The 13,312-nt window shown below is 28.6% G+C and overlaps 1 protein-coding gene across 2 annotated transcripts; it reads right to left on the bottom strand.

Moving 5' to 3' along the window:
• Window positions 1-7,679: 7,679 nt before the first annotated feature.
• On the bottom strand, window positions 7,680-11,266 carry LOC137835946 (transcription factor bHLH68). 2 transcript variants are annotated; one of them, XM_068644709.2, is made up of 8 exons: window positions 10,753-11,266; window positions 9,983-10,319; window positions 9,773-9,847; window positions 9,503-9,568; window positions 9,105-9,170; window positions 8,904-8,960; window positions 8,507-8,554; window positions 7,680-7,959 (listed from the first exon to the last, which is right to left on the bottom strand). In XM_068644709.2, exons 1-8 carry the CDS (start codon window positions 10,881-10,883, stop codon window positions 7,837-7,839), a joined length of 903 nt encoding a protein of 300 aa, XP_068500810.2. In that variant the 5' UTR covers window positions 10,884-11,266; the 3' UTR covers window positions 7,680-7,836. The 2 variants fall into 2 exon arrangements, with proteins under 2 accessions (XP_068500810.2, XP_068500811.2); XM_068644710.2 differs by having other exon boundaries at window positions 9,983-10,316; window positions 10,753-11,239.
• Window positions 11,267-13,312: the final 2,046 nt, after the last annotated feature.

Consider the following 13,312-nt stretch of genomic DNA (forward strand, 5'->3'; position numbering starts at 1 on the left):
AATAAAAGACAAAAGTTTAAGAGTTTTATAGAAGTTTTTTTTCTTCAAAATGTATTTAAGGAGAAATTTATTTGAACAAGTTCATATTATATTATCAATGTAGGAAATTTTATATTTTTAATTGATTAAAATTTATTATGAATGTGATTTTTAATGTAATTATTATAAAAGTGAATAAAAATGTTTAGTAAATTATAGTGTGAAAGTTCTTTACACTAAACATTTATTTGGGAGATGAAGGAAAAATAGAGTAGGAATTGTTTAGTTAAGATGAAAGTGAGTAGAAATTAAGAAACAAAATACTAATAATATTCGGTTTGTTCGAAGACGAAGACTACATTTTCAAAGGTGGTGGGTCCACCATTATCTCCAAAGCCACCACATGCCACTAGTGAACAACAGAAAACACAAACTACTACTGAATAAAAAGAACCATGGAAATGTTTATGTTCTTGTAAATGAAACGTAACCCTAAACTTTCGGACATGTTTATTAAATGATGTATCTGATTTAAAAAATACTTTTTAGATTTATGATAATTTTAGCACAATTTTAAAAAAATATATATATTAATTTTTTAAAAAAATCAAATTTATTGTATAAATTTTTAATATGATTATAAAAATAGAAATAAATCATTTTGAACCAAGAGAAACACATTTCTGTTAAGATTATAGACTTTAGGTTTTTATCCTTCAGTCAACAATAAATACCTATTATTATATATTATGGGATTTATTGTTGACTGAATGGTAAAAACATAACGTCTATAATCTTAACAATTTATGTTAAAAACAAACTGAAACATACTTGTTGTGAACATAAATCTTTATTTTCAATTTATATGATTCGTAGTTATAGTTATATAATAATAGATTTGTGTCTCGTATTCTACATTTTAAATATTATATGTATCTTTTTATTTATATCCGCGTTGTATTAGTATTGTGTTAGTGTATATACTACATAGGTTTCCATTGTGCAAGTCTAGTAGATTTGGTTTATTTTTTCAACTTAATGTTTTTTTACTTTTTTTTTCACCGGTGGATAAATTATAGTTGTTGTATATGAAGTTATAATTTAAGAAATCAGATAGATAAAGTAAGAAATCAAATAATTAAGACTCTCGTATTAATAAAATTCTAAACAAAATATAATCAAACCTTATTTTAATGCTTTCTGTTTTTACCAACTATTGGCATAATTCTCCCGTATGATTGTAGAGTGATTCCTCCATCGACAAAGATTAATGTGTGAAATCGATCGAAAAGAAACTTCACCCATAAGAAAATTGGTAAGAGCCTAAAATCAATCAATAAACATGTTAAACAACTAAGAATGAATTTTTGTAAACAGATAAAAAAATTACTAAAAAAGTTACATACAACACCATGATTGGTAGTTACTATGACAAGTTATATTAGTTAATCATGATTTAACCTTGTTTATGGTGTTAACATCACCACCCAAATAAAATATATATAAGTTGAGTGACTCCACTTATCTTATCCAGTGTAGTAATTGCATTGAGTTAGTAAAAAACAAAACGTAATTAGTGATGGAGATTAGTGGATTAGTGATACCTAATGAGTGGTTTTGCATTCACACACACCACAAACAAACGTTCACATTTGAATCACCTTTCTTTGTTCATGCTACCTTTTTCTCTGCTACTTAGTTTGAACGCGACTCATCACTGTCGTTTTAATGATTGTGACACGTTACATTTTTTTTTTCCTTTTTAACTAACACCAAGAAAGATTGACGTTAATAGTGGTTTTTATAATCAATTGAACCGTGACAATTGTGATAAAAAAGTTTAATTAGTGGAAATACTTTCAGAAGGCAAAAGATGTTATTATATTGAGAACGAATTTGCAGTCCTTGTGACAATGACGGTGCTTTCTTTGTTCCCAATTATTCATATTCATTTCATTTTGTCCTATATATCATCAATCTACTTCCCATAACCTAAATTTGCTTTGGAAGTTTTATATAATTTCATTTGGGTGGTGCTATTCAACTTAAAGGTGGAGTATACAAATATAATAGTTGTTAATTAAATACCTATGATTTTTCTTAAAATAAAAGTTTAAGTTAGTTATTATTCTTCAACTTGATATCTCAGTTAATCAACTACTATCACATAAAAAAAAATATTATTAAAAATAAAATAAGAAAATATGGAAAGAATTAAACACCTATGACTCTGAGTAGGAACTACTTAGTGATCTTTTGGGAGAATTAAATTTTTTTGAAGTTCTGATTGCATATATTCTCATCCATTATCAGTGCACAATACCTGAAATTGTGTTTTGTACTGAATCTCAATCATTTTTTAAACTTTCTGAAAATGCCCTCAAACTTTAGTTTTAGACTTCGTTAAACATAACTAATTCATGCTAGTGTAATCAGCAATAAATGTTACAAACTATATTGATCCACTAAATGTTGTAACCTTAGATGGACCCCATACATCAAAGTGATGATCATATATAAAAGGAAAAAAAATTATTTGAAATTAAAAGAAAATAAGTTTTGTGGTTCTTTGAAAACTCACAAGCATCACAATACAATTGAATGAGACGAGAATGTGCATACCCTAAATCTTAGAGAAGTAGTTTGAGCCACAAACCCTCGCAAAGTCCACGAAATTCATTTAAGTTTAGTTTCTACACTAGATCTAGCTGCAACCTTTTGCTTTTTACTTTTTCATCTGACAATATTACCTCTATAAATGTGAAGTATCTAAAGGTTAATCTTCTATCATCAAAAGCACTTGCCCAATTTGCCCATATATAAACCATCATCCTTGTAATTGAAGTTCTTCTTGAACAATATACACCAATTTCCCTATCAGTATTCAATTTCCTTTCAATTGGAGAATTTGTTGGTTTGCATGTTGTCATCCCATATTCTATCCTTCATCTAGAGATAACTGTTGGAGATCCCACATCGACTAGAGATTAGAACCTTTCATTAATGGTTTCTTCCTTGACAATCGAGACCGTCTTAATAGAAAGTGAATTTAAGTATAACTCATTATCACAAAACTGACTTACAAAATGAGAATTGTCACAATTTATATATTATAAATTGACTTTATTTCTAGTTGACATGAGATTTCTACCGAATCACCCACAAATATCTAGTTTTATTCTCGAAAGATGTATATACCTCGATGTGAAGAAGATATATTGCAGATTTTACATTGACTATAGATTAAACCAATTTAGATTATATATATAATTGAGAATAATTTTAATCTTAAAAACTAATTTTATAAAGTTGAATTTGATTTAAATATGATAATTTTTTTTAACAAAATTTGTAAGTAATGATTGTCTTGATTTGTATAGGATAAATTGAAGACCTAACACATTGACCGACTAAGACAGTTAAACGCCACATATGATTAATGGCGTGTTTGATATTTGGGTGAAATGAAGTGATTATGTGAACGTGAATGCTATGTTCAAACACACTTAAACGGTCCCATACAATGTAACCGCGTTAGGCTCCTTTGTCCCATGCTCAATCCAACATCACTACAAAATTAGTAATCATAATAATAATAATAATAATAATAATAGAAAACTAGCGCATGCTTCACGAGGCCCATTTCTGAGTTATGGAGAATTATTACTCTCCACAACTTTTATGGGTGGGGTCCACACTCCACACATTCCAATCACCAATTCATCACATCACCTTCTATAACGTGGTCCTATTGCAATCTTCACCATTCAAAATATAAATAATAATATTAAAGTATTAAAAATAATATAAATAAAAAGTTGGTATATTTGTTAAACAAATTATACATTAAAATTGGCCAAGCTTGTAGCACTAAAATAAAAGGCCCAAGAAAAAAAGGATCTATACGAAAGCAATTGCTTTTGCACCATATCACTGCACCCAATTCCAGTAAAAAAGACGAAACTGTCATTAAAAAAAATTTCCAAAATATGTGTTCCAGATTTTTTTTCCAGAACGAAATTTTATTTTACAGATTTTTTATTCGGAATGGTTTTTTCATTTTTGTTTTCGGATTTTCATTTCTGAAACACAATAATCTCTTTTCCGAACTTTTTTTCAGAATGTATTATTTTTAATTTCGAATTTTTTTTCCAAAATAGAATTTTAATTTTTGTTTCCAGATTTTTATTTCCAAAACTCAATAACCACTTTCAGATTTATTTTTCTGGAATATATTATTTTCAATTCCAGATTTTTATTTCCGGAATAAAGGGCATTTTTGGAAATTAAAAAAATATGTTGGGTACAGGTTAAAAATGATTGGGTGTATATGAAAGCAGCGTTGTTTGTTCTTTGGGCCTTTAGAGTTCCAAACATTCAGGCTTTTACATCCTGCACTAACATAATTACTAACTTCACTCCCACAACTTTTAAAATGAACATTTTACTTTTCATAATGGTAATTTTTATATTATCTGTTCTCAAATTCTTTCTAAACAATTTTTTTAGAATTTTAAGAACATAATTTTGTGGAAGGATTTTCAAAACAAAATTTTCACAACAAGATTTCTAGAAAATATGAGATGTTTTTTAGAAGGCAGTCTTATAAAATATTCAAAATAATTTCTAAATCATACGATATATTTTTAAAAATAAATTAAAAATACAGTGAAAAAGAAAACAGAGTGACAACAATGACTATACTGGAAGCGATAATAATGATTGTATGGAAAAAATATTTTAAATTTTTGGCTGTAAATAAAGGGTTGCAGTTAGTAATCATGGTTGCAGGAAGCAAAAGGCAACCTTCAATACTCATTATGAAAAGGCTTAAATCCAGTTATCTCCAATTCAAAGCATTTTTTTTTTTTCAATCTCATATTGAATTCAATTGCTAATGTTATTAATTGGATAGTTAATATATTATATAAAATGATTGTAAAGTGAATCTAACAATTTAAAAATATATTTAAGTGAATTTATTTATCATAACTATTGTATTTAAATGTAATTTTTCAATATTTATCAAAGTATAGATTTTACAAAGTAAAATAACAGTAGTGCGTATATGAATACTATATGCAAACTTTTACTTTTTTTCACAATTTTTTTTATAAATTAAAAATATATATTTTATATGAGTTTACTAGTTTCTTCCACGAGAAATAATGTTACTAAAATTGGATAAAATCACTGTACGTATAACTAAGTTAAAAACTACTAATTTAGTTAAAATAACTTATATTAGTGGTTATTTTCTATTATGTTCTACAGCCTTTTTATACAGCAAATTCGCATATCCCTACTTCGTATACAAATAAATTATTACTACAAGAAAATCATGAAATAGAAACCAATTTTTAGATACCAAAATAATTAGTTACAATAGGAACTAAAATAAAAATCATTTTATAAACTAAAAAAAATTAGTTTCTAAATTAGTTTATATTATTTTTTATTATTGTTAAATAGTTTATAAATTAGTATCTAATTAGCAACTAAAATTTTAATTACCAATTATTTAGTTTCTAAATTTGGTAACAAAAATCTTGGTTGCTAATTAGATACCAATTTAAAAACTATTTAAAAATAATAGAAAATAATATAAACTAATTTAGAAACCAAATTTCTTTTTAGTTTCTAAAATGGTCTCTAATTTAGTTACTATTGCAACTAATTATTTTGGTTTCTACAAATTAGTTTCTATTTCATGATTTTTCTTGTAGTGTATACAGTAGAAAGTAAAGTAAAATAAGTTTATGTTTTCGTTCAGTCATAAATTATCACATATCAAATAAATTCACTAATTTTATAATAACTATTTAAAAATAATAAAACCAAAAATAATATTCTATTAACTAGTGGTAGTGGAACACTTTGATTATACTATATCAATATTAACTCTATCATCACAAGAAAATAATAAAATATAAATCAATTTTAAAAACAAAAATAATTAAGTACTGTAATAACTAAATTAAAGACTATTTTAGAAACTAAAAAATCTTTTAGTTTCTAAATTAATTTTTATTGTTAAATAGTTTTTAAGTTAGTATCTAATGAACTATTAAAGTTTTAACTACCAATTATTTAGATTATAAATTTGGTAAAAAAAAAATTAGTAATTAATTAGATATCAATTTAAAAACCATTTAACAATAATATTAACTAATTTAAAAATATTTTTTTAATATATAAAATAATATCTAATATATTATTATTTTTTCTCTAAAATTGATTTTTATTTTAAGATTAAAGAAGAATAATATGTTTATAATATGCATGGTCATGGTGATGAAAGTGTGACGTGGGAATGGAAGGAAATGGGGGCATATGGGTGCAGTTGAGTATGATGAAATGGTGAAAGTGGTCCAATATCAACATTCGGGTCACCCACGCCACATCCATCCACATGAATCTCTGACAACATTTTCTTTGCTTTTCATTTCTTTTTACCTCTTTTCCAATTACACTCACTAACCAACAAACATAAATAATCACTACTCTTCCCACCATTCAAACCTCTTCTGCTACAAAACAACAACATTAAATGTCTCTGCATGCATCTTCCAAACCCCACAATTCTTCAAACTTAAACTACCTCTTTTACTTCTACATCCATCTCTCCATGCAAATTTCTCATACAAGAAGCTATGCTATAAGGATGTGTTATTGAAACTCTTTTAGATAGAATGAAAACAAAATGAAGGTTTATAAGAAGTAGAATTATTGTAAGTATTTATGAAAAAGAGACATATGAATAACATAAGAGGCAACCTAAAAAAATATTATTGCTCTATAAAGTTAGTTCAAGAAATTGGATATGCATAAAATATTATAATGAAGAAGACCAGATTATTCCCTCAGGAAATGCTCTTTTAACAACTCCCGTCAGACATGTATTATATTCCCCCCAGAGTGTCCTAACTTTTTAGCTTTCTGAGATATGGAGAAAAATTATACACTAACTGTGGAAACGCATTATTGTTGTTTAAAAATTTTAAACTAATTTCTTAAATAAAACTTACAAAATTTATGACTTTCAATCGGGAACTTACAACGGATTACAGATAAAATATGATCATCTCAACAAATAAAAATGAAAGGAAAATTATTACTATACGACAAGTTTGTACAAAAATATCTACAAACTTAATGGCTGTAGAAATAAAAAGAAAAATAAATGTTTTATAAGATGTGTGATATTATGAAAAAACACAATGTTATAAAAAAATACATGTTGAGTAAGTAATACAGTCCTAGATAAAATTAGAGTTTTATTAAGTAAATCATAATTTAAAATTTTTAACATTATATCACTAGCAGGAGTAGATTTCAAAAATAAATTTATTTAGTTTACTCACATAGTATTATAATTTCTGAATGACTCATTAAAGTGTAATAATATATATTTAAAATGTTTAACAAGAGTAAATTACTACCATTTAATAAGCTTCTTATGTTTGATTAACCTCTCCTGAAGTCTTTGACTCTTCCAAGAAGTTCATTAGAAAAGTGGGCGTGAAGGTTAATTGTTCTGCATCTCTGAGCTTATATTCTTCAAATTTAAATAAACAAATGCTGTAACTTATTTATTACTGGGGAATTAAAAACATTATAAATATTGGAATTTTAAAAACAAAGAGTGAATGTGAAATAGTCACGTATCAGCAACTATGGGTAACAATGAGAAGAAAACAAGGAAGAAATTCCGGTGCATAATGCATATTAGAAGAAGCAAAAGGTTTAGAAAAAGTTGAAATTCCAAATCCTCCTACCTAGATCAGAGTGAGTACATACTACGATGTTATATTATATCATCTCATCCACAAATTTATTATTCTTCAAAATATATGTTTAAAATCCTCCGCCGTATATGGCGGTGCTCCACTCACTTAGGCTCACAACATGTTGGGTACAAGACACCGGAACCAAGCACAACCCTCTACTCTTCAAGTCCTTTGCTTTATCTTCTGCATCCTGCACACAATCAATTATATATTATAAGTGAGTGTAAACCTCATCATATAACTCGATTTTATAAAGATGAGTTATTGGTTTGTTGGTTCAGGGAGATTATTGGTTTGTTGTTAAACACATGAGGTTGTAGTCCTCTAGTTTTTTTTTTATACGGATTGGGATATCCCTGAAGTATCTCTGAAATTTATTTTATTCATTGCTGAGAAAAAAAAAATGAGTTAGACTTAAAGTTTATTTCTTAATACGGTATTATAGTCATTTCAAATCTATTTTAGCAATTGTTTGTTGATCTTATCAGGTCATCCGCTATCGACCGTTATTGAACCACCCATAATATATATAGTCACACGCACGAGTTGGTACCATTGGCATGTGTTTGGAGATCACACTAAATATTAAGTTTTATGAGATTGATTAGGGTTTAGAGTCCACTTCTATATAATATAATATTGAGATTAACCATGCAAAGTCGTCTCTCAGTGAATATTCAAGCATCAACAATGAAGAAGACTAAACTCGTAGTGTAATCAGTTGTTCTTTTACGTACCTGGTTTGGAGCTCCTTTTCTTTTCAGGCCATTGTTGGCATTCAACAGCTAGAGAGAAAATAAAAAGTGTGAATTAGTAATTTTTCACTTGCCTCATCTCATGCGTTAAAGGATGTTATGAAAAGCTGAGAAATCTGCTTGTTTAAACTTTCAATGGCTTCGAAGTCTTTTGGCTGATTAAACTAATATTTCAATAATTGTAAATAAGGGCTTTATAATGAATTGATGGATCCAATAAAGCATACCTTTCCCTGTGGACCTGTGTTTTTTGAAAATAAAATTTAAAAAGAAGAGAAAAGAAAGGAAGAAACATTCCCTTGAATTATATAATAGAAAAATAGGCCATTTTTGTCCTTCTCAAACTAGTGCGTCTAGTCTATGGGAAATGGGTGCTTACAGACTGTTGATTCCTCATGTTTTTTGATGCATCGTCCACGTAAGGAGAGCTCAGTGCCTGAATCCAAGGATGCCAAAAAGGAATAAAATTTTATAACTCCCATAACTCAACACTCTTTTTGCTCAAACTATAACTGCATGCTTTTACTCACTCTCAATACCTTACAAACGTATAAATAACATAAATTGCAAGAAACATCACCTCAATTTGACCCTGCAGGAACCTTATATATCCAATGCCTTCTAACAACACAGAAGCTGTGTCAGTCTGCAAAAAATGTGAAGCACATCACAAAACGAAGGCTGATCTTTATTCAATGTTAAAAGTGAAGTTTGGAAAAACAATGTTCATCGGGACTTCTTAAACCATACACAAATAGCCCTTGTAATAATGCTTCTCCTACAGTTTTGTATGCTTTGTTTATCATAATAATTGATCAGATATATTTAATGAAACTTACACACTCCTCTTAAATAACGTGTCTGTATGTGTATCGACACATGCATTAAACAACAACATTGTAGGATAAATATCGGATGAAGTGTCAAATTCAAAAACACAATTTCTTAAGTTATATAGTTAAGTTGATTAATTGTTACCTTTCCAAACGGGGAAACTAGTTGGTGAAGGGTTGTTATTCTATCACTTAGCTTCTCCTTCCGCACCTGATTTAGATTCATACATGAAAATCATGACATGAATATATGCTTTTCTCTCGTACAACAATTATTTTGCAGCAAAAGAATATTAATCTCAAATACAGACAACCATGAAAGACAACAGTAACAAATCACTCAATATATATACAAGCTACTCACCACGCGTGAGAAAGATATATAGTAGAAAAAAATGAAGAGGGAGGGACTCACCTTCAGAGGTCCTTGACTTGAACATGACTGAACCCTAGCTTTCTTGCAAACTCCAACTCTGCCTGTGCTATTGCACTTCAACATAAGAAAGAAACCAAAATAGTTAATTTGAATATATAACATGTCAACATATGTATAAGTCGCAAGTTTGGTCGAGAAAATAAGAGAGAATTAACAAGAATCTGTGGCTAGATCTTTGGTTTTTCTTACCTCGGATGTTTGGTCTTGTAAAAGATTTTTTCTATGTTCTGAGTTGTTATAAGTGAAATCCAATATATTATTACCACTGATGCTAGAAACACAAGAAGAGCCGGGAGAAGAAACAGGCACCATATGTGACCAAGATGAGTCAGCTGGATCAGAAGCCTGAAATTCTTCACGCCCATGTTCGTACAAATTGCCCCTTTCACAATTTTCTTGCTTTAATGCATCAAAACTATTAGAAACTCCAGAAGCAGTGTTAAGAATTTGAACATCCAAGTTTCCCAACTTTTTCGGCTGAAAATCTATGAAACCAAGATTCTCTTCTTCTCCTGGTAATCCACTACTGCAAAACAAACAGAACCAGACCAAATCTTTCTCTCAAGTAAACAAAAACGAAAGCAGCAAAATACATAAATATAAATCATTTGAGAGTGGTCCAACCGTACACATGCACTACTCAAAAAAACTCAATAACCTTATCAAAACCAGTCAATTCAAAACTAACAAAAACACCTAAACATAACAGTACCACCAAACCTTCATACACAACCAAAAACTAATAGAGACTTTAAATCAACAGCAACACGAAATCCTTGTACAGGTACATCAGGCAGTGCACCGAAAATGCGTAGTTGTTTGATGATCCCGCAGTTAACCAATATAGCAAACAATTTTCTAGCATTTGATGATAACTACATTCATAGTAGAACATAGATGACAGCACCACCCTGAGAGACAGAAAGAAAAGAGATCTCGAGTGGATTGGTTTTACTTACGAAAGTAGTTGGCTCCATGACTGAGGAGGCTCTGGATTTTCAGACAAAAAATTAAAGGAAATTGAAGAAGGTGGAAGCACATATTGGGGTGGTGGATGCATGCTCCACCAGTTAGGAAACCCAGTCATCATTTGCTAGCTGCCCTGAACGAGTTTGATGCCAGAATTTCAACTAATATCAGAAGAAATAAAATTTTGAATCTCCGTTTTTTTCCTTCTACTTTTTTCCACTTTCACCTTTGTGATATATATACCCCAAACAAAGCATGACTGTAAAAGGTTTGAAATTTTGTTTTGCTTTCTTTGTAGCGGTTGAAGAAGCTTCAACTCTGGGGTCTATCAGTATTTATTATAGATGGTGCTATAGAAGTTGTTTTCTCTTTCCTTTGGTTCCTACTTTTGCCTTTTTATAAAGTAGAACAGAAAAGGCTATGACACTGTTTTCAGGTTAATACTTACTCACCGCTTAATTCTCGGTTGCACCTTTCGGGGGAAAGATGGGGAAGACTAATAGTAATAATGTAAACCAGCCAAAATGTTCTATATTATTAACACCGCCTTATAATATTTTATAAATAAAAATATATATGTATTATTTATATTCTTTTATATAATTTCATTTACTACGTAATTTTCAAGTTAACTCGAGGTTAATCGACATCTGAATGAGCTACTGGTGGTGGTCTTCCTTCAAGTGATTCAGATCAGATATTAGATGATCATTTATGTAAAGCGTAATATGATATATATATATATATATATATATATATATATATATATATATATATATATATATATATATATATATATATATATATATATATCGAATTGTAACCTCTCCACCTTTAGTCATGATTATATCTTAATTGAGTGATTAAAGTTAATTGATTGAGATTCTTTGAATTATCCTCTTCCATAATGTTAGATACATATGTCAAAAAATAATTCATAAATGACCAAACATCGGACCAGGTTGACCTATCTTTAGTCTCATTCCATTTTTAACATCCTTTATGTGTTCTTTTATAAGTTTTTATATCTTGGCTTTCCACGTTTCAGTTTGCTAAGAATCATCTAAAATTACAAAACACATTTCAGCCGATACCAAAGTTTCTTAAAGAAAATACTTACAACCTCAAACTTTATAAATCAAACTATATCTTTAAAAACCTTTCCTTAGTTCTGTATTCGTTTCTTTTATATTTCTTTTTCTTCTACTATGTTTTAATTTTTTTTACATGATTGTAAATTTTATAATGTGACTTTAAAATATTATTAAAAGTAAAATAGAAAAACAAATATGAATATATTATAGGAAAATTCCATTATATATAAAAAAATTCATTATACATTTAGATAATAATAATACTAATATGAATATGAATAATGTTGAGATCAATGTTAGACGCTTTCTTTATTCTTTGCACCAATAATTCACTTTAACAAACTAAAATATACATATACAAATGTAGTGGCTGAATAAAATAAGAAGAGTGAAGTATAGAATGATAAGAAATGCCATGAGTAAGAGCTTTTTGCAACCACAATACAAATCTAAATCATCATCATCATCATTTTGAGGTGAGATTCAAATCACTAACACGCACCTTTAGCAATATAGAAAATGACGTAATTAACTTAAAACGACATAATTGGTTATTATTCTTTATATACATCATTCGTTGGAATGGATTCGACGTTTATATCCCAAAAGACAAGCATCAAAATTGCTTTTCTTTTATAATTAACTTATGGAGTAAATATGCTGAAATATATTATTCATTAAATATGCTCGTGTCATTATCAACATAATTTCTTACAATACAATATTTGCTGGTTTTGAGGACTCGAACCCTAAGAAAATGTTGTCTTCCTTCAAAATAATCTACATGTTCAATTTATTAACATTAAAGAGAGTTAAAAGATATTCATGGCTTTTCATGGATTAAAAAAATATATATTAAGGGAAAACAACTGTAGATTTGAAAAGTAATATCATGAAAAATAATGAAGGAAAACACTACCTAGCTATCACCGAAACAAAGAGTGTAAATGGTGGAAAGATATCAACGAAGCATGCTAGGTTAGTAATGGAAACTGATTCAATGAGAACATTGTCTGGTAGTAAGTAACAAGAAGGATATTTTGTTTTGGTAAGACAGTTGGCTAAAAGACAAGGTGATAAGAATGATATGCCTATAGTGTATGCAAATGAGTGGAAAATTTTGTTAGGCTATTAGGTGATATAAATAGAGTGTGTTTAAATAGGGATAAAGTAGATAAGTGGATTTGGAAAAGAAGTGAGTTAGATGATTTGTCAGTTAAAGAAATTGTTTTAGCCAAGAGGTATACCTCTGGATTAGAGCATGTAGTTTAGTTAGAAACACTGGTTCATAATCGAGTTATAATCGAGTTATGAGTTATTGTATGTCTTTCTAATCGGTCTTCCTTACTTCTTATACTAGATCTTTCTTGTTCATGTTTCGAATCTTATTTCTAGTTTTATTTCATGATAACTCTTTATCCTAAATGTTCAGTCAATCATCATAATTAACGTCTTT

Source organism: Phaseolus vulgaris, chromosome 5 (assembly GCF_051622355.1).
Source record: "Phaseolus vulgaris cultivar YP4 chromosome 5, ASM5162235v1, whole genome shotgun sequence".
Classification (NCBI taxonomy): Eukaryota; Viridiplantae; Streptophyta; class Magnoliopsida; order Fabales; family Fabaceae; genus Phaseolus; species Phaseolus vulgaris.

Excerpts from the sequence above, each read along its gene's own strand:
- LOC137835946 (XM_068644709.2), bottom strand. The coding sequence starts at position 10,883 with ATGATGACTGGGTTTCCTAACTGGTGGAGCATGCATCCACCACCCCAA. Across the intron at positions 10,320-10,752 it reads TCATGGAGCCAACTACTTTC|TAGTGGATTACCAGGAGAAG; the intron begins GTAAGTAAAACC and ends TTTGTTTTGCAG. Across the intron at positions 9,171-9,502 it reads TAGTTTCCCCGTTTGGAAAG|ACTGACACAGCTTCTGTGTT; the intron begins GTAACAATTAAT and ends CATTTTTTGCAG.